This window comes from Dermacentor andersoni, chromosome 6, assembly GCF_023375885.2.
Source record: "Dermacentor andersoni chromosome 6, qqDerAnde1_hic_scaffold, whole genome shotgun sequence".
In the NCBI taxonomy this organism is placed as follows: Eukaryota; Metazoa; Arthropoda; class Arachnida; order Ixodida; family Ixodidae; genus Dermacentor; species Dermacentor andersoni.
The window spans coordinates 52,655,765-52,682,752 of NC_092819.1; the positions used below are offsets into that span (position 1 = coordinate 52,655,765).

The following is a 26,988-nucleotide window of genomic DNA, read 5'->3' on the forward strand; positions in this document are numbered from 1 at the left end:
GGCGCCACAGCGGAGCAGCGGGATGGCCGGAATTGATGAAGCCACTATTATTGTTGTTTTTCCTTATTTTCCTTTTTTTTTTCGCGTTTATTCCCATTCAACTTTGTCCGCAATGGAGCGGACAAGGCTTGTCGTGGACTCGTTGTAGTAGGTGCAGTGCGCAGAGTGTGATGGGCGCTGTCGCGTCCTTGTAGTGTACCGCCGCGACACTTTTGATCGATGGCTAAGGGCGGGAAATCCACATGACATGCCCACCGTTACCTTGTTCGTGTTTTTCGAGTGTTACACATTCGTTCTTTAACGGTTTTTGCTCCGAGCGTCGTATATCGATGAAGCCTGCCTAAGCTTTCTTCTCCACACTGACAGCTGTCATTTTTATGTGAGCCCGCTGCATGTCTTCTGACGAGTTGCTTTCATATTGCCCAATCACTCATCCGGATAAGTGAAAGTCGCAGTTGTGTAGATTTGCTTAAAAGGACCGAAAAAAAAAAAATGGAACACGTACCAAACAGCAAAATGTAGTCTCGGGCCTATTATTAGCAACGTCTTTCAATGCTTGACGTTTTTCTTTCTTTCTCTCTCTTCCTTTTTCTCTCCCGCATTTCGAGGCGTACTACTGGACCGCACGTTTCTCGGCGCTCTGTAGGGTTCTGTTCTTCGCGAAGATAGTCAAGAATAATAATCCTGTACGCGTTTGTAAATGTACACATTGTTTCCACCACTAGTTAATTTATTTCATTTAGTTTGTATAGATCTATTGCTTCGAACACCCAGAAGATCTTCATCACCATGACTAGAATTTTACGAGTGTAGTCTACACGAGTCACTGTTCGACTGAATCATTCGGATGATGCTATAAGGATAAGGATTGCATCGGAATCTCAACTGGGCTATCTACGATTACAAAAATATATATTGTGTCGTGGTATTAGTTGGCATCGTGGTTGGCAGTGAGACTAACACTTCGTGTATCTTATTGTGTCCATATATGCATTATATATGGGTTCGTGGTTCACGGATACCATGGCTATCTAGTGCACTATAGCCATGGCGATGTGCAGCACGCTAAATTCTGAACTTAATATTTTTTTTTTCAGCCAGATTTAGCTTGATTTATGTTATGTTTACTTATGTTCCGATTTATTCCTCCATTCTCAATAAATACACATCCTCCAAGTTTTGTTTCCTTAATTCTAACCTACCTATTCTAATACCAGTGTCAGACGGCGCACTTTCGATCGCAATCGTACCCGATCGGTATTGACTTTATCGGTCGCGATTGGCTCCGTTTTTGCGCGAACTGCAGGAGGGAGCCAATCGCGGTCGAGAATTTCGATCCGGATCGGGCTCGATCGCGATTGAAAGCGGCCGTGTGGCACCGATATGAACTACATTAGTTTATTCTTTTTGCATTTTATAAATTCAATTTTATTATTTCGGGCTACCCAACTTCTGGCTAATCCCCCACAGTGGGTACGTGCCATTATCGCATAAAGCTGTATACATCAACATCAATGATGACATCGACGACTAATGCTAAGGAGGAATCAGCCAAACTCGGCGGGGGAGAGGGGAGGTCTTTAAAGCAGCTTGCCTAGCGCGCAGCTGCGAATGCTTTCTGCAACCGATGCTACACTGAACATCGTGCGACTTGTGCGTAATAATGCACTGACTGTTACCGTCAGTGCTATCACAGTTTCTGGGCAAAACCAGAGCTGCATCATAAGTTGCAGCCTTACGCAAGAGCAGTGGCGTAGCTAGGGCGTCTGGCACCCGAGGCCCATAGGTGTTCTGTCACTCCCCCCCCCCCCCCCCCCCCTCTGGCCCCTTGCACCCGGGGCCCACGGCCCCCTCTGTTGCTACGCCACTGCGCAAGCCTAAAAATGGTGGCCTTGACGTCGCCAGTTCTTTCAACAGCCCGCAGAGCTCGCAGTACTGCAGGAGTATTTATTGCCTGCGAGATTGCTTTTCGTTAGTGCTCCGAGAGTGCTGTTGCTGGTTGAGGGAAGAAGGGGAGGGTGGAGAGGGCTGTGTCGACGCCGCTTCTTCGTGCCTAGATTCTAAACGACGCATAGCGCCGGGTGTTGACGAGACAAGAATGTTGATTGGCACCGTCATGTTGGTAGCCAGGCGGCCAACATGACGGTGCCAGTCAACATTTTCAGTGCGGCCAATGCGGCTGCGATAGTCCAGAAGGCACTTATACGTGCCTCCGGTGCGGGGAAAGGTATGTCCGTACAAGTGCAGAAAATTCCTCGCCAAATCTGGTGGCGACTCGGATAAAAGCAGACAGGGAAGCTCGCCGCATTTGCGATAGAGTTATAGAAACGGCGTAAACAGTATATCTTACATAATAATGTTTTCTTTTTTAACTTCTTTTCCCTCCTTCGAGAGACGGGAATCGCCTCGTCTGGCAGCCCGCGCATCGTACGAGGAAGAACCGGTATGCCGTTTCGAGGACGCGAACTTACCTCTGAGTCCATATTTGCCTCGCAGCTAATGATTCAATTGTTTTTGGCAAGCGTCTTTCTTTTTTCTCTTCTTCTAGCTGGGCATCTGCCAGAAACGTGGAGCCGTTTTCTAAACGATTTCTCGCGGATCATCATCGTCATCAGAGTGCTTGAAACGCTTGGATTCCATCTCGAGGAAGAAGTTTCAAATGCCATTGGTGAACGCGTCCTGAAGGTATCATTTTTTATTCTGTTTTGTTCTCCTGTATCCTTGTTTGGATCTTCGCTATAACATCCTCTCAAACCAAGCAAGACCTGCAGACATTGGGGATGCATAATCAGTAGCCACCTAAAGGCTGGTCATTGCATGCCATAGACTCCTCTTAGAATCTATGGGCAACTTTCTAACAAGCGTGGCTTTGTGGTTTCGTTATTAGATTATAACTGCTTAGCGCTTTAGGGATTGAGTGTACCACCTTTCTCTATCGTACCACCATGACCACCGTTGCTGCTTTCTGAGCTATTTAAGTTTAGCGCCAGTTCCAGCACGGCTGCATACGTGGCGCATTCTGATGGCGGTTTCTGAACATAGTAAATGACGCCGCAGCAGGACCGTCAAGTTTACAACACGAGCTGATAAAAGCGAGTTAAGGCGCCACGCGCGAGGCCAATAAAACGGCGCAAAATAGTCCTTCGCCTGTTGTGTTTGTTTATTTCGTCATCAATCTATCCGTGATCTGGTTTCGCGCAATATTATGCAAATGGAGGTTTCCAACCATGTGCGTTGTTTTGGGTTGCCGTTGGACCTAAGATGGCGTCCGTAGATGTGTATTGTGTTTGTGGCCAACCGTACGACCCAAATCTATTTATGATACAGTGCGATGTTTGTAAAGACTGGTTTCACGGAAAGTAAGTATCCTCGGCCCGATCGCAATGCACGCGTTTCTTGCGCGTTTGCGCCCGTAATTTGCCCACCGACACGATTGTGCGAGGAGCGTGCCGCGGACGCGTTGGTTTCCTATCGTGCTCGGATGACACTCGCTGATCTGTTGCTAACAGCTTGCCCGCGAAGTTGCCCGCTCTCGGTGAAGCCGTCGTAGCAATGTGGAACGTTTTGCAAGCTGCTCCAGCGTGGATCGTAGTCGTTTTCGTTTATGTTTCTCCGTCGCGTATCGCATGCTGACTGCCCATCAGCTGGTCCCCCCCGTCTTCCGAGTGCAATGTTTCTTCTTGCGCTTTCTTTTTCTCAACGAGTAACACTACACGCGCCGTTGATCTCACTTACAGCTGTCTCTATAAAGCTTGTGTTTGAGCAATAACGGACGTGCTGCCTGCGTTGAAAGTCGCGCACTTCTTTTGAGCGCTGCTGTTTACACGGGGGAGACGGAAACGTCTCTGGCCCGGCTGCACCTGACGTATCGACCACGCTCTCCAGAGCGTGCCCAAGAGCACACTTGTGAAAGCTGTCAAACTGGGGCGCTCGCATGCTGCAGGCGGTTCGCGAATCGACACTTCTTAAACGACCGTTTGCCGTGTCGTTTCTTTTTTTGGTTTCAGTTGCGTAGATGTCAAGGAACACGATGCCTGCGACATCATCAAGTACCACTGTCCTCAGTGCCAGTTGACCTTCGGGCCGTCAATCTGTGAGTGAAGCATGCTCTCTGACCGCGGCTTATTCTTTTCATTTAGCAAGGAGAACGTTTTGCAAAGTGAAACTAATTGTGTATCATGTAAACGATACGTCGCTTACATCGATGTGAACTTCTCTCAAAGCACCCTCTCTCTGAGTGACGCGTTAACCTTCGGCATTTTAACCCGAGCTTTAAAAAAAGCGTTTGGGATGACGTGTTAGCGTAATATTGTATTGACGTGTTCAAATTTTAACTTCATCGGACGGTATTGACATGGTTTCGACGTACGGATACATCCATCCATCCATCTTTGCCCCCTCCCCTTTTCTTTAGTTTACAATAACCAGTGTAAAACTTTTAATTTTATCCGGAAACATTTTAGTGATTTAACATACTTAATGACTGCAGTTATCTGTGGTGATAATAAACCTTTATTGTTTCATCTTGTGAGCATTGCATCTGCAGCTTTCATTTTTCCCTTCATAGAGTAAAGGTGGACAGTGTATATTTTTTTCATGAATTGTAATAATGTACAAAGGAAAAAAAAATCGAACAAGTTTGTTCTGCTTTCTATGTCTGTTCTGTCTCAATCTGCCTTGCTCTATTGCACAGGAAATGCTCATGAAATAGGTCAGCTGTCTATTTTCTCTTCTGCTTGGATTAGGTTTTCAAGGGTTAATCCTTCACTATTTTATGTAGTTTGAGTGACACATCTACTGATGCTGCCGCGGCATCATGATATTTCAGGGAAACAGAGGACTAACTGGCATCGGCACGACTACTCAGATCCTGATGCGAGTGATAAGGTAAGGCATTCACATTTTGCTGACATCTGTGTGTGATGTATGTTACATTGTGTTATAACTTGCTTATCCCATGTTTTCAGCCTGTGCAGACAGGCACCTACGTTTTCATAAAGGAACTCAAGTCGAGGCATTTTGAAAGGTAAGTTTCTCTTGTTTTAGCACTGAAGTATTTTATGCTTAGCACTTTCTGTTGGGACCTTTTTGTTAGGACCTTTAATGCATGTGTTGTTACTTTGGTGCCCATTTGAATCCGTGAGAATGATGTGGCTAAATCTAAGAAAAAGGAAGGGTTGGTGTGTTTCAGTGCTCACAAAGTCATCATTGTAGAACAGCTCTCATTGCCCTTAATTGTGCACATTCTCATGAAATCTTGAGCAATACCTACTGAATTCTATGCTGTCATATTGGGGGTGCCAGAGGGACAATGCTCCAATGCTTTATAATATAGAACTACCTTTGCTACTATGCCTTTGTGACCTTGTGAGAATATTTTTCTTAGGTAGTTATGACCAGTTTGAAGTTAAAAAAGAAATGAAAAGACCAATAAATCTTCCTGGCAGTATACACCTGTAATATAGGTTCCTACAATCCAGTGCTCTCTCTCTCAAGCTAGCTGTGTACCAGGTCAAACCTGAAAGCAGTAATATTACACATGCACGGAGGCCTCCAAAACTGATTAGTGAGCCCTTGAAAGCCATTTGTTGTAAAATAATGGCATGTCAAAGAGCAAAGTTAAATCTTGATGCCTATTTGCCACAGGAAAGCAGCTGTGTCAAGCTGCGATGACTGTTTTTGGATAAAATGGAACTTGCATTTCTATGGCAGCGAATGTTGCACACTTGTACACCTAGCATGCATGATAAACATTGTGCCCTTGCATGCAAAAATAATGTACCCTTCCCACCACCACCACGTACACACAGTTTCATCTTGCACTTCTGCATCAGCTAGCAAAGATGTTATTTCTAACGGATTATGTTGTTCAGTTATACGAGTACACTTTAAAACTATTAACTGTATTGTCAAGTGATGCCCAATTGCGGTTTTAAAAATGTGGGGGGTGTCCTGTTACTTTTGCTCACGACAGCACATACTCCTGGTAACGATTGCTGCCATTGATTAGGTAGGTAAAAAAGGGCTAACAATTCCTCTTATTGGTTCTGGAGGTAATTAAGTTCCTTGTTACAACCTTTTCAGTGCGGAGAGCATAGTGACCCGGCTGAATGGGGACCAGTTCAACCTGCAGTACCTGCTTCACAGCGGGTTCACTAACCCAGTCTTGGTCACAAAGAAGGATGGCCTTGGACTTGTTATGCCACCAGAGGACCTCACTGTCAGTGATGTCATGGATTTCATTGGTTAGTAACCTTCTCATTACTTAAAATCTCTTTTTTTTTAAACAGCACAGGGACTTTCTTCCTGACTGGGCTAGTGCTGTTGCCTTGTGTCGTCAGTCTATGTAGCAAACATAGTAACTCATCTCCTGGTAATTGACATCATCATGGTCTCGTGATGACAATGAAAAAGTTGTGGTTTCGCTCTACAGGCGAAGCATTGATTGTGATAGCAAATTATTAGACAGCTATACGAAGTAAGGTTAGTTGTCTTTTCAGCTGCATAAACTGCTGTAAACATTCACTTACTAACTAAATTAACAAGCACATTGTCACGCGCACACAGGCAAACATGAACACATCTCACTCGATGACTGCGGACACTCACTGTCAGAATGCTGGCATGATAAAGAGCAGCAGCATCGGCAAGTGAATTCCCCTTCGTGCTGTCTCTTGCTTCAGCACAAACAGGGCACGCGAGGACACTGCTCACACGAAGCCATCAGCTACATCCGGTCGGCTAGCCTTCGAACCCAGTGCACATTGCCTCCAAGATAGGACGCTCTCAGCTGCCGCAGCTGGAATAGAGGGGGAGTTGTGCACTAGCCTGCCCCCTTCCCCCTCCTCCCCTTGCGCGCGTGAGAAAGCAGTGCGCGTCCTCCCTGCCTTCCTCCCTTGCGAGCGCGAGAAAACACCGCTGCATCAAGCCACCATACTTCTCGGCTCACTCTTGCAAGCTTTCACTTGCACTTCCAGCATGCATTGTGTGGCTGTGATGTCATCGCACTTGATCTTTATACAGAACCTCACTGTGCTGATGGGGGATATTTGCCTGGAGTATCTGACATTAAGAAACTGTCAGCTTGCAGCTTGGCTGGTTTTATGCCTGGCACTTTTTCTTCCGAAAATTGACTCTCATCGACTGTGCCACATGGATGTCAGTATTAATGCAAGTGCTAAAAGCAGCAGTGGCTCATGAGACAGCAGTTGCATTGTGCACATAGCACAACACAAGACAACCAGCATATAACCAGACAGTGTAATTGTGACTGTTTTGCTGCATGTTATACAGCATATAACAGTAACACAACAGCTTTTGCCACCAGTGCTGTGGACGTTACGCAAAAGCTATAATCCGTTTATGTCTGCTGCCCTGTTTCTTACCAGAGCCTCGTGACCTCCGATGCAAATACACGTAGCAGAATTCTTGCAACACATAGTTAAAAGCCAACAAACACCGATACCGAGAATAACGTAGGGGAAATTACTTGTGCTTAATAAATGAAATAAAGAAACAATAAATTTATGTAAATGAAAGTGGATGAAAAAACAACTTGCCGCAGGTGGGGAACGATCCCACAATCTTCGCATTGCACACGAAATGCGAAGGTTGTGGGATCGTGCCTCAGCTGCGACAAGTTGTTTTTTCGTCTATTTTCATTTCCATAAATTTATCATTTCTTTATTTCATTTATTAATCACAAGTAATTTCCTTTATGTCGTCCTTGGTGTCGTTGTTGGTTGACTTCTTATATGACCAATAAAAATCGGGCCCCTCGGTTAACCCCCTTTCTTCTCATTTATTACACATGGCTAGGCGATTCATTTACAGGCTGTTGTGCTCTTGTTTTACGAAAGTTCTGATAGTGGTATGGCGTTGTTACTGGGCAATGTCAACATGCTTGGTCCGCGTGCTGCTACAGGGCCGGATTTCATGTTGGACGTCATCGATGTCCGGAAGCAGGAGGATCTTAAAATGACTATGTCAGAATGGGTCGACTACTTCAACAGTTACGATCGCTCCAAGGTCTTCAACGTCATCAGCCTCGAGTTCTCGGACACCAGGTCAGTGACCACTCCTTAAAATCTGGCATTTATATCAGGTTACAGTCATCAGTGGTATACTTGTCATAGAACTTTTGTGGTTATCTGCAGTAGGGAATGATAGACATTAAACATGATTGTTTGTGCCATCATGCATTGTCATAGTGAAAAGCACACTTCAGATAAGTAGTGGGATAACTTTGAGTGAAGAAAGTGTGGGTAAGTGTGGTTCTCATAATGCACATTCTGGTTGCCAAGACTGCATTGAGATTGAGAAATTGTAGCTGGCATAACATCTACTGCTTGCAGGCTGTCCGACTTTGTGAAGCCGCCATCGCTGGTTCAGCGCATCAGTTGGGTGGAGAACTGCTGGCCATCGCATGTACCCAACATTGGCGTGTACCAGCGCCCTGCCGTCATGAAGTACTGTCTCATGAGCACCGAGAACAGCTTCACTGACTTCCATATCGACTTTGGTGGCTCCTCGGTGTGGTATCACGTTCTCAGAGTGAGTTGATGCTTAATGTTGTATTAATATTATTGCACTTCAGAACCAATAACAAGAGTGCCAAGGGATAACAGATAACAGGGTGCCAAGGGAGTAGAAACACAGTTGACAGGGACATAATATTAAGTGGGGCAGTGAGATTAAGAAGTTTGCAGTCATGAGATTAAGATGGCTTAAACAGCACAAGGTTACTGGAGATTGCCAAGAGACACTTTTGTCGTGTGGTGCACTTGTTTAGCGTGCTTCTGAAGTTGATTGCGCTGCTGGTAGTGGCTGACTTGGATTGTGTTGAGTGCATTAATTAGCAAGCTAAATATTCTTTATTGCTTGCGCAAGATGTTAGGAGATTTCATGGAGACTTCCCAAAATTCCCAAATGCAGCACATAGAGATAAGGAGGTTGTTATTTTGACGACACACTGTTTGTGCCAGTGGACTACTGTAAGTGTGCGATAATAATTGGGGAACTACTTAGTTTTCTAGTATTTACTAATTATATTTATGTTAATAAATTTGCAGCAGTGTTGCAGCTATAGAATTGAATTTAGTTTGCAATTGCTGGCATACCTTTGTTAGGATAGATCTGCCCATAGCTAGTGCTATGGGCAGATCTGTGCCACATGCTAAAGGCATTTGCTAAATGCTAAAGGCATTTCCAATCACAAATAAACCTTAGAATGGGAGCTTTGAGGTATTCATCCCCAAACTTGTTGAGAAGTGCATTAATGTTCCATGTGTTCCACTGAACACTTGCTTAAGAATATTGTATAAAACCTTTAAAGTCGTTCGTCCCTTAAGCGTAAAACTGAGCGGAGTTTTCGAAATTTTCCTCGTAAGCTCACTATGAAGCTCTACGCATTTCTAGAAATCAGCCGTTGCTGTCATTGTTACTGATAAACTTCTAGCATGTTTCTCTTTTGCAAGCACTTCTCATTTCTTTTCGGGTTGTGTTTAGGTATTTAATGATTAGTGCAGGGGTATTTGACTATGTAATAATGTAAAAATTATGGCAGAACCCATAGCATTGAAGCAGTGTATCGACACACCGTATTGCAACTGCCGAAACACGTCATGTGTGAGGTATGTATGCAGCTGGGATGCTCTCTTGCGCTTTCCTCGAAACATGGTGCACCCTCTAGCGCCGCCGCAGCGAAGTCCCTGCTTGGCACATGTGTAAATATATACTTAGACAGGATTGCTTGAATATTTATTATGAGAGTTTAATTCTGCCTACAACTGTAGAAATTTGCATGATTTTTTCATCATTGAACAGTGACACAAACAGTCGATCCCACTTACAACACTATTCAGGTGCCAAGAATATCCCATTGTTATAATTGATAATTGGTTAACTGGGTTGCACGGAAACAGCTAAGGGGGCAGATATCCAAAGATTTTAATTGGACAGAAAGGAGTACAGTTGGGCCCACTTATACCACTCCTGTTTTTAACAATACTCGGATGTAACAAAATGCAGTACTGTGAACGTTTGTGTTTTTTGGTAAAATAAGCCGCTTACTAAAAGGCCTCCCATGCCACGTTTTGGTTATGGCAATTAAATTTGGCTACTGGGTGTGTCTGCCGAAAGAAAGCGCAAAATCCTTAGAAAGAAAAATGCAAAGTGCTGCCTTTGTTCCACGCACGGCATGCCGTGTCGCCCCTCTCCAGTCTCGCTTTCGCCCCTCCAAGGTCGGCGAGGGGGTGGAAGGGAGGCGGGTGATGGGTGCATGGCATAGTGGTGGCTCTGGTGAAGTGGCTCATGCTTGAGGATATTGCATTCTTTTTTCTTTTGGTGCACACACCCAATAGCCAGATCCAATTGTTATAATGGAAAATGCGGCATAGGAGCATTGTAGTAAGCAGTTTATGTTGTCACAGAAAAGTTGACTGTGCATCGGCTTCTCATTGTTAGTTCGATATATTGTTAAAACTGGTATTGTTATAAGTGGATTTGACTGTGCCCTAAGTTGGTGTCAAAGAAATTCTTTGGAGTGCAACACAAGCCTAGTTGCACATGTACTTTAGGGTAAAACAAGTGAAAAACAAGCCAGTTTTGTGTGCAGGGGGAGAAGATATTCTACTTGATACGGCCCACCCAGACGAACCTAAGTCTCTACGAGCACTGGATGGCCTCAGCCAACCAGAGCGAGACCTTCTTTGGGGACCAGGCAGACGCCTGCTATCGGCTCACCCTCACTGCCGGGCAGACTCTCTTCATCCCGACTGGGTGGATACACTCAGTGTACACCTCAGTGGACTCCATGGTCTTCGGCGGAAACTTCCTGCACAGCTTCAACATTGGCCTCCAGCTACAGTGCGTACCCGTCATTTTCTTCTTCTTTCTTTTTTTTTCTTTGTCCTTTTGTCAGCTTTCTTTCTCATTCTGTTTCTAAATTGCATTGGTGTCCTGTACCATAGGTTGTTGATCCCTTCGCATATGCATCCTCTATGGCAATGCTTTCCATGTTGCTGTGATGCGACAGCTAAAGGCTAAGTTCACTAAAAACCAGCACCTTCACCTGGTGCTCAAATGTTTGTGTGTGTGTGTGTGTGTGTGAAAGAGAGAGAGAGAGAGAGGTTATATGCATAAAGCATGGTAATATTGCGCTCAATATGAGCTGCAATGCAAAAGGGCATGGCAAAGAGATCGCACATTGCAGCTCATACTGAGCGCAATAGTATATGTGCAGAATTGTAGCTCCAGTACTATATCATTAAGTATGATCTACCAGAGAAAGAAAAGTGAAGGCTGCAGGGTAGTTTACTTGCACCACTTTAAGTACTCTGTGAGATTGGAATTTGATTCCTTCCGATTCCAGATCACTGAAGGAAAAAGAAAATGTAGAATCCAACAAGGTTTGAGAGTATGCAATAGGTGTTCCATGTTACTGTGAATTACAGCACACACGAGAACGAAGGTAGAAAATGACGAAGTGCTGACTGGGAACTTCTGTCCCAATGCTAGAGCTTCTCTAACGAAGTCGGGTTAAGACATATCGCCTTCAATGTGGGTACCCCCAAAATAATTTTGGGGGAAAGCTAGTATGACAACCGAGAAATTCAAGATAGAGAAAAGGCAGCATAACAAAATAACTGATTGTGGGGAGAGGGCAAATGTGGAGAGTACTCGCTTGTTGCACGCGTAACGTTTTATCTGCGTGAAGGCCCTGTTCTGGTTTGCTTGTTTGGTGCTTTCTGTGTCTTGGTTCCTTGTTCTTTTAATGTGAAACTACATTGGCTAGTGTAAGTACAGTTGGCGTCAACACCTATGGGCTGTGTCTGTGACTCTGCCAGTCACACAGACAGCCAGGAATTTTAATGATTTATCAGATCCCCTGGTCCATAGAATTTTGACGCTCACTGTATTCCATGACCATACAACCTTATCTGGAATGTAGATTCCCTTCGTGACAGGCATACGGAGACATTGGAAATCTGTTCACTTCATGAGAAGCTGCGCTTAACAGAAGTGTGCTCTTTTTATCTGCAGGGAACTGACAAAAGGTCCACAAACTGTTCAGCTTATCGGGGAATCCAGCCTATCAGATAGCGTTATAATTTGGGCTCATTGTGTGATTATATTGAGAGATTTGAGCAGCCTTGTCGAAAGGACATGTTTAACGAAGGCGTGTTTTAAAGTGGAGAGTGTGCTAATCTATATTGTCGTGTATCTGGGAACATGCTCTCGGCAGTGTGAGCTGTTGCAATGAAATTGGTGACTGAAACGAACCACCACACATATACTTTACAGATTGCATACATATTCTGTAAGTTTCTCCAGTTTGCTCTGAAAAAAAAAAAAGTCCTTTTTTGTGATTGACAAAGTCACAACGGTCTTCCTATCTGTCGCTTTTTTTCTCTGTATTTGCCAGAGTGTACGACCTAGAGAAGAGAATCGACGCCCCGAATAAGTACAAGTTCCCCTCGTTCGAGACGACCCACTGGTTCGCCGCATCGTACGTCATCGAACAGCTGAGAAGTGAGCAACCCTGTCATCTTGCATTTGCTTTTCGCTACTCTCACTTCAATCATTCTGTGTTTATAGGAACATGATGCAGAAAATGGTCTAGAGTGTAATGTCTAAAAAAAAGAAAGAATGACAGGAAGATGGAGATATTAACTCTTTCCTTACCGTGAGAAAAAGGGGTGTTTTTTTGTAGATTACACCAAATTTTTTTTCTTGAAGAAACTGCTGCACTCAATATTTTATGTAATACGTAAACAAAGAGCAGAGTGAATACACTTTTCACGCATAAAATTTTTATTAACGAGATGTATGTCGTAAAAAAGATATTGTTAGAATCAAGATTGTGCGATAAAATTGAACAGAGTTTGTAAATACACGCTTATGTGATATACAAAATATATTGCTGTCTAATAGGCACTGTCTCAGAAAAAAATAAAAATTTTAATTGCACAGATAATCGACTACAAAAATTTAACTGACTACAGTTGGGTGTGCCGGGCTGCAGCCGCCGATGTTCTGGGCTGGTTTGCGTCGTCGTCGCTCTCAGAGACAAAGTCCGATGAAAAGGCAGCATCCTCGGACTCACTGCTGCTCAATACATCAATAAGAGCAGACGCAGGCGCAGCGGAATTACGAGATCTGCGATCTTTCGAAGCGCGCACGCCGCTCCCAAAGGCGACCATTTTTGCTTTCTACTTTGACAGTCGCGAAACTTCAGAGTGTGTTAAAAAATTACCGTCTGGCAGGAAGAAAAGCGAACTGCCCAGAAAACAAAAATATAGTTTTCCTTCACTTCCAATGGCGCAGAGTGTCCATGGGCGGTGCGGAAGGTCTCGGAAAGAGGCATTTTAAACCATTGATAGCGGGTTAATGATGCCCAATGGGTGTGGTAGGGACAGATTTAAGTTATCAACCGGGGATAAACTAACACTAGACGTCCTTTGCCTGGAACAAGTCTTTCGACAAGGGGATTTATCTTCATCAAACAAGTCGCCCTGTCGGCGGGCTCTATCTACATTTGGTGGGTCAGAATTGAGCCTTCTGAACACATTTGCCTGATTCAATTCGGAGCGCTCTGCGATCCAGCTCAAGATTGCTTGGGAGCATTCTTGCTCCGAGCTCGAGGCCCAAATATGATGGAATTGTGTGTCACGTGGTTCCTTTGATTGCTCAGCGAGCAGCTGAATGCGCTGCTTGGGGCAGACTTTCTTGGGCTTCGAAATTGAGAGGGCTTTGCATCGCTGCAAACAGGGTGAGAGTGTAATAGGAACTAGTTCAATGTACTGTTAGTGGTTTGCATGTTGCTAATGTATTTTGTTGTTAGTGCTTGAATGCTGTTGCTAAGTGACACCTTGAAATGGTCCTCGGTAGGCTTGAGCACGTTGAATCGGCAAGTTGATTACTTAGTGCACTTAGAATTGCACATTGTGCTTTGAGAATGCAAAGAACTTAGTATTCTTCACTGTCCTCTTGAGCAACTCAAATGATCTTTTACCATGAGCCTAGGTCACTAATTACCAATAATTAACTAAATTTAAAATGTTCATGTAAATGCAATGAAGAAGTTGCAGAGCCCATTAAGAAATGTAGAAAGAATTCATTTCCGAGTAGATAGCTGCTGGGGTTTTAATTTTTCCTGCCTCAAAGAAAGTACGCGAGATGTGAAAAAGTACCACGTGACTAAGCACTTTCACGCAGTGACATTAGTACCCCTAAACTTGCTACCAAAGAACGATTGATTCTGCATGCAGACAGAATGCTTGAATGGACCTAGGCAATGGAGTTGGATCGGAGACAATGGTCTTGGCTTACGCTTTTGCTGGAATATCTTGACCCTTGAAGCAGCGAAGCAAATGGAGCCGTGGGATATGGTGAATGGCAATAACAACTCTTTTACTGCTGACAGAAAGCATAAAGGATGAGGTATTGTCAGCAGATGGAAATGCATCGAAGAAGACGAGTGTGGTCATCGCCTCTCATCTTTACTTGCGGCCTATTAATGCATTTGTTCTGCATTCATGCATCATTGGTTGGTAGCATATTTGAAGGCACTAATGTCACTGCTTGCAGGGACGTTACACAGCACAGCAGCTGTCTTCACGGAAATAAATTATTTGTATATCTCTCGATATGTTCTAATACTCCTCTGTTGAAGGTATTGCTTTTAAACGAGCCCTTTAAAAGGCAAATAAATAATGATCTAAGCTCATAGTAAAAAAAAAAAAATACATTGAGTTGCTCAAGAGGACAGTGAACAATACTAAGTTGATTGCATTCTTGTAGCATACACACCATTTTTTTTAAGGCTTGGCACGAGTTGGCTGATACACTTTGTATAGCCTGTATGATATGTGCTATATGTTGCAGCACAGCTAATTCTGGGGAGTGCTCAAAACTTTTAAGGAAGAGCACAGATGGTCTTGGATATTGGTGCCATTATCCTTTACTGTTATGGTTGACTTCATCTGCTTGTTCCCAACATGCCCAGTCTGATTGGTTCATCATCCCAGCGTAGTGGGTGCAACCAAGTGTTAATTTGTGGTTTTGCTTGTAGTAATCAACGGTAAACATAAAAATAAAAGATTAGCAAACAGAAGCAGAGGAGCTGCGACTTTTCCAGGCCCGATACGATTTCCGCCGTCTTTGACTAGCTCATGTTTCCCTTGTGGTGTCTCCTTCAGTTCTCGTTGATGAAGCAAGCAGTGCGACTACCAGATTCTTGTGGCGTCTCCTTTTGCCTTTGCTTGCATTGATCTGCATCTTGTGAGGTTGTGTTTTTACCATTTCTGGATTGCATGTGTGTGGTAGTCACTTATTTGATGTGAGAAGCGTTTGAAATGAGAAGAATAGACTGTTAATTGTGGGAACCGTGTTGGCAGCCATACTTGAAGAGGGGGTAAATACATTACAAAAAGAAAACTGGAAAAGGGAGTTGCCGCACACTGGCCTAAGCTCACGTGGGCTCGAATCTCTCTAATCAGCTGCGTTGGATAAACATTGGGATTCACAGCAATTATACATGTGCTCATTTGCTTCAGAGTAGTGTATTGTTGCTATATTACGATGTGATTTTGCAAATTTCTTGTAGGGGAACACTTTCTAATGAGTGCTCTGTAACTGACTGCATCAGGCAAATTTTTTGTACTTTGAGTGGTATAGGGGGCCTCCTTAAAGGGCAGAAAGAATGTAGCCTTTATGACAATGAGAGAACTTGCATGGTAATGGTGATACCAACATGACAACTTGTAGAGGTTCCACTGATGGCCTAACTAGATATGAAGTCATTGTTGCAGACACATTTTACTTATTGCCTGTTCCGTCGCTGTGAGGATACTGTGCCAAAGTTGCTCATGCCAGTGCCATGCCATGATGCATATATAATTACAATTGCACTTGTACTATGCAAAAATGAAGTATGGGTTGTTTTCTCATAATGCAATTAGTGAGCTTCGTAGCACAGTCTAGATGTATGGGCAATGCTATGACTCGGGCTTTCTCAGAACACATATAATGAGTTCTCCCCCACTCCCCGAGACTCTGTGGTACCTGTGACCCCCTCCCCTTCAAATATATATGAAAGTAGCTTCATGACACCTCTGTGCCCCTCCTTCAGTTTTCCACTATGGAGCAGGCTTCTAGATATTTGTGCAAGATTACCTGTGGCAAAATATTCTCATTTCCCTCAAATTTCAATGAAATGTTGTGGAGGCCACATTTAATTGCGCTGTGCTAGAAACTGTCCCACAAAGTCGACATTTCGGCAGGAATAAATATTTAAAATTACACTAAGCCTGACCTCAGTCAGGGCACGGGTTCTGAGAAACGAACAATCAATTTTGATAACACCATATACCGTATTTTTCCGCCTATACTCGCCACCGCGTATAACCCGCACCTCCAGTTAAAGCAGCCATGCAATAAAAAAATAATCTGTGCGTATATGCCACGGAAATAACTGCACACAAAAGCGCTCTAATCTCTGCAAACACATTCTCCATTTGTGGATGTGCACGACTCGTTCACGTCGTATCTTCGGCCAATGGCTCTGTCGCCCCCTCCCTCTGGCAATGCCAATAAAGCTGGATGACAAGACGGACACGATCGCGGACAGTTCAGTCGTGTGACAAGTGACGTCAATAAGATAGCTTCACAGCCCGGATGAAGCAGCACTCGAATGAGCAACGGTGACAGAGCAAAAGTGGCCGGAACGAAAACTGCAATGGTGATTTGGCCCTCTGCTGTATCACGAAATGCTTCGCAAGGACCGAGGAAAGGCTGCAGGCTTGGTTGACGTGTATCACGTGACACTATCCGCAAGCTCGAATCGTGATCATCTCCTCCGTATGAATATAGCTTTATCTTCAGATTCTGCTCGGCTAGGATGGCCATTGGGTGCTGCTTATCGCAATCTGAGCCCTAGCTTGCGAGCGCTGTTGCACTGTTCGCTTATTGTTGCACTGTCGACCCGGTAAAATGGAGGAGAGTGGGCGACAATGAAAGAGAGAAAAAGGGAGCTTCAGAAAACCTCGCCTTGAGGTGCGACTTCACGGCAGCGTGCGCCGCACTGTCGTGAAGCCATCTCTCAAGGAGAGACTCGCACATACTCTGGACCCCGACTTTACTACTACTAAATGTTTTGAATTTTTGGCACAGGTTATACGCGCAAAAATATGGTATTCAGTTCTGGATCTCTGTGGAGCCACAGCCTGCATGTTCACACAACTCTGCAAGGAAGCCAAGTGTACACAGCACCTTGTCATAGGATGACAATGCAAAACTTTAACGTTTCTTTTTCACTCTATTTATGGGTCATAATTAAGATCGTTCCCATTATTGAAATGAGCGGTGTGGCACAAAAACCTGTGCCAGGCAGCACTTTCAACTTTGATAGTTTTGCCAGAGCATGTTATATTGTCGAAAATTGTTTCAGGTGCAACGGCATCCGAGTTCAAGCCACCCAGCTTCCTGGTTGTTGGAGCGAAGGCCTTGATGACTGCACTTAAAAACTGGACCCAAGAGGTGAGTAGTCGCCTGCTGTGTCATCTAACTCGGCTGCACTGCGGGTGGCCCACCGTGGTGGTTCAGCAGCCAGATATATCATTCTGCTCTGCTGACTCGGTGGACTTCACTTGGATGTCCGGCCTACATTACCTAGTCTTGCTCCTACTTTGCTTATTTCTTTTTAGACTGTGCTTCTGCTTATGGGGTACAATCTTGCATGCCACTAGAGCAGGAGGCAAGCTCCAGTTACAACCACACTTGTCCACTTCGTCAAGCATTCTCTAATTGTAGTACAAGCAGATTGCAACTATGGTAGGTTCGGACAATTGAGGCAAGATGGCAGCATGCATTCGAACGATGTTTATTGCTAAAAGGGAAATGTACTACATACTAGGTGGAGGGATGTCCACTTTGTAAATGGTGGAAGCAAAAGGATCAGCTTACCCATCATTGCATGTGATCAGGCGGCAAGTTTGTTCGCAGGATAGGCAGGTAGTAATCCATAGTTTTGAGTGTTGCAGCCAGTGAGAGAGTATCTTTTTGGGAGACTTGCTCGTTTATACCTTTGTACTTTCCTTCCACACAAGGGCTATCGTGATCTCAGGAAGACAGATACTTTTTTTTTTCCTTTCCCCCGGGTGTGATGAAAGCACATGCTGCATTATCGCAGAGACTGTAATAGAATAGGAGCATGGTGAGCCTTCGCCATGTGTTCTGCCAGCTTGAGGCGCAAGTTTCAGCATGGGGCCATGTGACAGTGATATGCTGAAAGAAATGGGCTTGTGTACTCCCCACATGCTGTTCTACACTGGATGTGTGCTCACGTGTACATTTAAGTGTACGACTGTTAACATGCGGATCATTCACTGTTTGCCATTTCAGCCGGTGGATTACGCCAGGACAGCATTTGTTGCCTTCTGCGAGTCTTGAGCAATATCTGAAGCAGCAGCTTCTTTCTGTAGCAACTGTGTCTACACCTTCTCCTTCCTTGCGGAAAGCAAGAAGTGCTACTAGTGTAGATATTGATACGGGAATAAATCCTGGGTGTCAACTGAATCCGCCACGCTATGGTACACTCAAACCTCGTTGTAGTGAAGGCACATCCGACACTAAAATACCTTCGTGATATCTGATCTTCGTTGTCAGCATATATTAGTTACATGCTGATATGTATTTGTGAGAAACATTTTAGATTTGCTTTGTTATATCTGCTAATTCATTAGATACCCACGATACTATGATACACACAATACGACAAGGCAGCGCAAATTATCGTAGTGTACGAGCTAATGCATAGACTTCCTTTCTCATTTCCCCTTTTGCTGTAGCTGGTTGGAATCAACTCTCTGGAACTGTGATGATTATCATTGAATCGATTGTCTTAATTTGTGTCTTGTTTTGCAGCCCAACTGTAAATTGGACGCAATTCCAAGTGGGATAACTGTTCCAAAGCTCCTTAAGGATATGGCCAAGGAAGTCAGAGCAGCAGAGGTAAGTGAAGGAAAGTAAAAGATTTATGGAAACGATGGTTATAGGGAATGTACATCTAATGTCATCCATGAAAAGTGCTAGCATTGGCCATGGTTGCCGCCCCAATACCAGCTGTAATTTTCCGCATTCGTCTGTGATCCCTAGAGCAGCTAATCTTCAAGCTGCTTTGCCAAGACGATTCACGTTTGCCAAGACGGTCCAAGTTTCATTCTAAAAACCAGTAACACAATGTCGTACATTGGGCATTACCCATATGGTAAAATTACCAAATTTAAACCCGCAGGAAGCAAGAAGAAAGCACTTGCCATTCTCCACTAAATGCTCAAGTTTCTTTGTGCCCCGCTTGAGATAGCGGCAGACTGGCCTCGCTTGCAAGACTTGTCTTCACTGTGGAAATTTTATTTTTCGCATCCTTGCTTGACACTTGAAAGATTTCTCTCGAGCCACTGTGTATGATGTGCTTGCCTTTCAACTTTTTCTTGTGCAGAAGAAGCTGAATTGCAAGGTTAAGGCTGAGAAAGAGACCAAAAAGGGCAAGCAGGGACCTGCCAAGGCGGCCAAGGCCGTGGTGGCTGCTGCCGCTGGCGTGCAGGAAAATGTGACCCCTGTGCGGGTCGGTGGGGCATCCCAGCAGGGCATCAACATCAAGGTGAAGCTACCAGTCAAGGCCAAGGGCAAAGCGAAGGGCAAAGGCACCGGTGGCCTCAAGGCCAAGGCCACAGCAGCCACGAAAAAGGCACAAAGGTAGGAACAACAGATATACTTGTTCATTCACTTTAATATATTGGGAAAATGAGGAAGCATCAGTTTAATATTGACCACGGATGTTCCGTAAAAGATGTGCAAGGTAGAGCAAGCTTTATTTTGTGTGTGCATGCATGCGTGGTGCACAGCTACTTATATGTACAAATCCCGCCACGACAAATTTGGTGGGGTGCAGGACAAATATTGGCGTTACAAAAGTTTATTGTGAAGTTTACAAGTGACCATGAAACATACGAAGTAGCAGTACTGATAGAATTTGACTCCTTAAGTTCTGGTTGCCATGTCTCAGTTGCTTTTGTGACATAAAGCAGTGCACATTGATTCGAAAAGTCTGTAATTTCGTCCTGCTTGCACTTGATAGCAAGCAGAAATTTGGTGCAGCTTTTTCAGTGTCTTTTCAGCCATCGCAACATCATATGGCAGCTTTTCAGTGCTTTTATTTGTAGCACACGCATGTGTAATGCATTTATATGCAATGACTAAAGATTCTGAGGGCGAGGAAGACATTGAGGAACCGTTCGTGGAGTTTGACAGACTTGAATTACTTCCTTCTGGCAATTTCAGTAAAACTTCATTTGGGCCTAGTTGGTACATAATTCTGAACTTAAACTTACAGCACAAACACCTAAGACGGACCACAAAAGGAAGATATGACACACACTGGCGCTGACTAACAACTTCTTTATTTCTTTGTCGTCTATGCCTATATAAACCCTAGGCCACACAGCCGCGCAGGCGCACAGATTACATTACAAAGATCTGCCAAATTATCACATACGCAAATGTAGGAAGTCAAATTCAGATGGGTGCAGGGACAAAGATGTGTCACTGATGCAATTATCGCCTTGTCTTTTTATGTGGCGGGCCTCTAAGGCAAGCCGAGCATGCTCATTCTTGCTTTTTCCAAGAATCGACGTCCCATCAATTCGCGCCTCACAGTTGTTGCAAGAGTTTATATGCGAAACAAAGGGCGTTCCTCTATCTACATTTTTGTTTACTTTTAGTGCATGTTCCCTGAGTCGCTCATTGACCCAACGCCCTGTCTGGCCAATGTACGTCTTACCACATGAGAGTGGAATGGCATAAACTATGCCGACAGGGCACGACACATATGAAGCACCATGCCGAATTTGGCATCCTCCTCTGCTCTCACCGCAGGTGCGGGAACACAGCTTTGAAAGCTTGTTCGGCGCAGAAAACGCCAAAGGAACACCATGCCTGCAAGCAACTTTCTTGAGTTGATGGGTGACCTTATGTATATAAGGGACCACTGCAGGCCTTCATGTTTCACGGTCGGCGGCCAGCCTTCCTGTGTTTTTTTTTTTCTCTGAATCAGAGCTTCAACCACAGCAGCCAAAGCGACATTGGGAACCCAGCTGCCAGAAGTCGGCTGATCTGATTATCAAAACTTTCTTGCATTGTGTGCACACACAAACTCTTAAGAGCTGATTCCATGCAAGATGATGCAATGCCTCTTTTCACAATTTTCGAGTGTGCAGACTTAAAGGCCAAAAGCTCCTTTTTCGCACGGGGTTGATGCGCCCAACACGCATGGCGTTCACAGAACTCAAGCTTCAGTTCCAAGAACTGGTTAATGGAACTATAACTGCTACAAACTTTTGATGTCAGTTCTCACAGTTTTCTGGAAAAACTAGGACATTCACGAAATTCGTATTTTTAGAGAATGTTAGGAATGTAAGTGTTGATATACAGGCAATTTTTAAAGTGTGTTTGTCAATTAGGGAATTAAATGAAAATTGCTACACCTTCATTTTCAGTCCATTTAGAAGAGTTATATTAAACACTTATAATGTATTGTTGCACGTCCCAGGGAGGACCAAAAACTGCAGAAGTTTCATATTTAGTGGAAATGGGGGCCACTCTATGAGTAACGTGTACCAAAAGTTTGATGTGTTTTGGATAATTATGTGCGTTGAAAATGAGTACTGCTTAGTCATCTTCCCCCAATTTTTATGTGTTATACGAGTCATATAGTTAACATTTTTACACATACATGCAGCTCGACACGGACAAGGGACTAGGAATGGATGACACGAGTCCATTCCTTCCTCGTTAGTGTTGCGCTGCACATATACGTATAAACGTCAACGTACCAACTTTCCCAACTTAATGTGTTGATATATGTAGTTACATTTCACCGGTATCCTCGGTGAACTATGCGAGGCAATCTCATTGAGTAGGAAGCACATACTGAAAGGGTAAATGCCTAATCTGTGTCAGTCAACTGCAGCTTCTGTAGAAAGTCAATTGTTCGGGTGTTCCAGATTGTCGTACTGCCGTCATCCACAATTGTTTCTTACAGTCGTAAAACAACTGTACAAGACAGCAACTTCTGATTTGGTGAAAGAAGGTGGAGTGCTAAGTGTAATACAGTAGACTTTGTTAATTCAAGTTGGCTTAATGCGATTTTTTTCGTTAGCAAAGTTCTACAGAGGCAGCCATTTAGGTTTCCTGAAAAATTAGGTCATTATGTTGGTCAAAAATGCACTGTTGGCATTTCAGGGAGGCTGAAGCAGCTCCCTGACCTTAGCATTCTGCTTTAGTTTATTTAAATGGTTAACAATTTTTCTTTGCACGTGCACTCTGTATGCGGTGATGTCCGCTCGCTTTGTCTTGTTCTTGCACTTGCTGTGCAGTCTGCACTTGCACTTGCTGTGCTGTGCACTTGCAGTCTGTGTTCTGTTCATGCTCTTGGTCGTCTTAATTGCCAAAGTGAACTGGAATTGGGCTATGCCTTGTAATTGAACCTCTGCGCTCCACGCATCGCTCTTTCTGCACACCTACTCTCAACAACCGTGACATGGTTCAAGCAAAAGGAAACTATGCACAATTCTACGCTCTGGAAACATTTTACCCTTTGAGGGTCGATTTTTTTCCGCCAAATGTGACCCCTTAGGGTTGAATTTTTTTATTGCAGATTTAAAATCTTCAGGCTGACCTATTTTGCAAAAATGTACCACAATTTTTTTTTCAAGTGACTATAAAGTGACAAAAAGATCTTTCCTTAGTAAACATGCATTGTTTCCATCAACCATCAAAACCATCAAAGAGGTAATTACATTTTCAATAAATACCTTGAGCGGGTGAGCTTGCTGTGGATAACATCACTGAGGGGCTCCTCAAATGTTAAATAGGGGTTTTTGATTTACTGACTGGAATGTGGGTGGTCATGGTGTCTGCTGCGGCAAATAATATCACCGAAGGACTCCTCAAATGTTAAATAGGGGTTCTTGATTTACCAACTGAAATGTGGGCGACCATGGCATCTTCTGCGGCAAATATACCTTACCCACATACTGAGAGCTGACAGCAAGCAGTGGTGGAGGCTTCCACACTCGTTGATCTCTCGGGACAGAAGATTCCTAAAATGGTTTCGCACAACTTTCCTAGCAACACTAATAGCCAAACCTTCTCCTAAACCTACTGGCACAAGTCTGCCCACAGCCATGAGTGTTCACTGTAGATGGCTAGTGGCCATCTGCCTCGTGACTAAAGAATTCCCACCTTCTTTGAAATATGACTGCAACTTTCTAAATTTTCAAGTTGTGTCACAGGTCCCCACCTGCTCACTTTGTTGACATGGAATTACCGTCACACATGGCATTATCAATATTTTTTGAGGAACTGGTGGCCAACAGTTATCAAACGGGGGCTCTGCACCTTTTCGTTCTTCCAGGTCAGCTGTATCCTTGTTTCAATTGTCGTCCTTCACAGTGTGAAACAGGAGAAACCAGCCCCGGCACCGCCACCCGTGAAGCCGCTGCACAAGGAGTCGGTGTACGACTTCAACGATTCGGACGATGACGGCCTGGTGGTTGACGAGAACCCGCCACCACAGCCGCGCCGCTCGTATCAGCGAGCCGTGGCCGTTCCCGCAACCCCAGCTTTGCCGCCCATCTCCACGTTCAGCAACAACGCCTCCATGGGCAACTTCGCGGCGGCGGCTGCGGCAGCCGCGGCTGGCACCACGTCACCTGTGATGGATTCCCAGGACAGCAAGCAAGGTTCTCTCAAGCTTCGGCTTTCATGTTAGTTCATTCTTTTTTCCGGTGTTTCTCAGTGTGTGACTCACGGGTCCCCCCCATAGGGTTTCCTACAGTTACTAGAGAAAACACTGGCGCTGCAATCGTTCAGCCACCACGGGTAGTACATGGATTGGTCTGATCTTCGTGCTCGGGGCTTCGGACGTTCTTGTGGCTTCGTTTATAACGCTTTATCTGGGCCTAAATTAGCCTAAACGTCAAAGCAATTCATACTTTTTTAATGCAGAAGGTAACAGGACTCTGTAAGCACGCATAATTGCTGCTAATTTCAGTGGATCTGCTTGTCCATGTGTCCGTGGCGTAATGGTTTCGATATCGGGCTTCTGTGCCAGAGGTCCTGTGTTTGAGTCATGCCGTCGGACAATTTTAAGAGTATTTATTGAATTACTTGTACTGCATTACATTCTTAAAAGTGATCACGTTGCAAAGTCACGTAGCCATTTAAAGCCAGAAGGACGAAGTTTAGCCAAATCTATCCTTCCCGTGCTGGTTGAACTGCCCTCCTTTCAGCTCCTGTAGACACTAGCACCACAGTTCCCTCTAGTAATTGTATAAAACTCTATGGTCCCCCCTGGTTCTCGAGAGAGATCGGTGGTGACCCGTGGGAACGGCTTGAGGAAACACACCACAGAGGGGCATTGTCTTAGAGAGAGACATCTGGTGAGACCTTTTGCAATCGCATATCTTTGTCAGGCTTTTTAATGTCTGGTACACCCTTGCAGTGTGCTCCAGTTGATGAAACCTGTGTACATGAAATTGGGACTTGCCCCTCCTTTGCATAAACAAACCTGCATGTAGATGCACAACATACTTAAAATACAGGTGAATCTTGATGGCACGATCACTATCTTGAACTTTGGGATGATGTGAATGCTTAATAAGTCCTGGCCAGAATGCATTAATGCAATTCATTCTTTTTTTGGGATGACGCGATTGCTATGCCAGGCCACTGAGGATGATACAACTTTCTGAGTTGCCGCAAGATCTCTTATAGTCAGGGGGGTATTGTCGTGGCATAGCATTCTGTTGCTGGAGCTCAAAATCTTGGTCTTCCATGACCCTGGCAGAGACCTGGACACTTCAAAAGCGCTGTCTCTGTGTATCTGTTTCTTTCTACGTCCTCGTTCAGTTGCACTTATACACTCTATCATGGATTCTAACCAACTAGCCCGCCAACGTGTTTTATTCAAAAGTAGGGTTGTGCAAGTATTGAAATCTTCCAAATATGAATGCTTAGCTTCGTATAGCGAATTTAATATTGAATACGATATTTTACAGCGTATAATTCACACCTTTCTGTAGGACGCATTTCCTACTTCTCGCAAGTTTTGAAGAAAGAAATTGGTATATAAGACTCACTTGCCTTAGCTTAGTGGGCGTGATGAAACATGATTACACATGCTTGGATATTCATTGCGAAATGTTGTACTGACCCATTTCAGGGCACTAAATTTTCACGAACAAAATTTTCGCGAGCTGCAAGTTCTAGCAGAATAAAACTTTGAACTCCTCTTGGTAGCAGGGAACCAACATTTATTCCACTTCTCTTGAAGTCATCGAGGGCCTCATCCTTCGACGCACTGTAAAAAAGTTCGGCCACTTTGGCTGGCGGCATTGCTTGGTTATGATCTTCAATGCCTGAACAACTTGGTCGCAACATTGTGAGCACCATTGCGACCATCTTGAAGCATGTTGATGGCATTGCCTTTGTGCCACGGCGAGCACTTTGGGCAAACACATGGATAGCAACTGCATCACGCCTGAACACACGCATACAAAACCGGAATGCTGCTGGAAATCGGAACCAGAAGTGTTGCGACTTCTGCTGGACTCTCGCGCGGGTGACTGATGATGATGATGATGACGATCCTTTTTTTTATTTCTTTCTTTTCTTTTTAAGGGTATATATCCAACTCCGCAGCAAAACGATAAAAGATTGTGATTCCTTTTTTTATTTATTGCCTTGGTCTCGTAAATTTAACCTGTTTTCTTTCGTTTTTTGAACTACAGTGAAACCTCGTTAAACCGTAGTCGGCCGGAGCTCGGAAAAAGTACGTACTAAACGGTAGTACTGTTTAACCGAAATAGCATGACATCGCCCACTTACCTGTAGAAAACGGAACTCAGAGAGAGTGCGATGAAAGGGGAAAAAACATGCAGTATTTATTCACTTCGCGCGACATAAGTGTTATTTTCGTTTGATGCCGCGGCGGCCTAGCACGACGACAGCAGCCTCAAACTTACTCAAGCTGCGTGCCAGCTTCTCAGCCAGCCCCCCTCCTCTCGGCAAACACTCGCACGGCAGATTCCTCGTTGGCGTTACGTATTCTCCGTGCACGCGCGCACTAGTGCTGCATAAGTTCCGGGGCCCCTTTTTTATTGCCGGGTGCCGGAGTTCGGAAAACTTTTCGTTTGGAATAGTTACGTTATCGCGCCCCTGTTCTCGTTGCGACGATTGCATTCACGAGGCTGACGTAACTGCAGTGGCTTCTGCCACTGTCGGGCCTGAATCGCCCGTGCTGTCGCTTTCCGTGTCGTCCTCATCACTGTCGCTAGTCGACACTTCGGCAACAACAGAGGCAACGATGGCGAAAAGTCGAACCTCGTAGCCGACATCTCTTCGCGGTCGCAGCAGCGCTGCCGAGCAACTTCGCATTCCAAATGCCGCACACTGTAGTCAACAGCAGATCCATGTCGCGGGCCAGCGCCGACTTCTTCGTGTCACGTTCGATAGCACGGACGATGTCTAATTTTTCTTCTACGCTGAGCACCCGGCGTCTTTTTTATCCGAGCTTCGGTATGACGCGAGTCCTCGCTTGCACGACGCCATAACGCTCTCTCGCTCTCTGGCACGGCGTCGAAATGATGTTGATGTTGATGCGGCTTCACGTGCAAACGCACAGGGCGCTTGGAGGCCGTTGTACCGATCTCTGAGGCTTGTTGTTCTGCCGCACCGCCCGGTGGAGACGACGCACCGCCGTGTTTGCGCGACGAAAAGTGGAAACGCTACCGATGCGTACGCAATAAGCTGGTACGGTTTATGCGGATACTAAATACATTATGTTCAATGGCCGCTGAGTCGGGGAATTGACTTTACTACTTTTAAACCGAAACTACTGTTTAAGCGGGTACGGTTTAACGAGGTTTT

At 44.7% G+C, this 26,988-nt stretch overlaps 1 protein-coding gene across 2 annotated transcripts in view; it reads left to right on the forward strand.

The window, feature by feature from the left end:
• The first annotated feature begins 2,973 nt into the window (after window positions 1-2,973).
• LOC126522889 (histone lysine demethylase PHF8-like) overlaps window positions 2,974-26,988 on the forward strand; it is a 46,039-nt gene continuing 22,024 nt past the window's right edge. Inside the window, exons 1-13 of one of the 2 annotated variants that reach the window (XM_050171731.3) lie at window positions 2,974-3,359; window positions 4,008-4,093; window positions 4,829-4,887; window positions 4,968-5,026; window positions 6,085-6,245; window positions 7,925-8,066; window positions 8,355-8,553; window positions 10,616-10,866; window positions 12,425-12,531; window positions 17,450-17,538; window positions 18,925-19,011; window positions 19,499-19,755; window positions 23,512-23,825. In XM_050171731.3, coding sequence (XP_050027688.2) covers window positions 3,262-3,359; window positions 4,008-4,093; window positions 4,829-4,887; window positions 4,968-5,026; window positions 6,085-6,245; window positions 7,925-8,066; window positions 8,355-8,553; window positions 10,616-10,866; window positions 12,425-12,531; window positions 17,450-17,538; window positions 18,925-19,011; window positions 19,499-19,755; window positions 23,512-23,825 — 1,909 coding nt within the window. In that variant the 5' untranslated portion in view covers window positions 2,974-3,261. The remainder of the gene's footprint in view (window positions 3,360-4,007; window positions 4,094-4,828; window positions 4,888-4,967; window positions 5,027-6,084; window positions 6,246-7,924; window positions 8,067-8,354; window positions 8,554-10,615; window positions 10,867-12,424; window positions 12,532-17,449; window positions 17,539-18,924; window positions 19,012-19,498; window positions 19,756-23,511; window positions 23,826-26,988) is intronic. The other variant, XM_050171733.3, reaches the window with a different exon arrangement.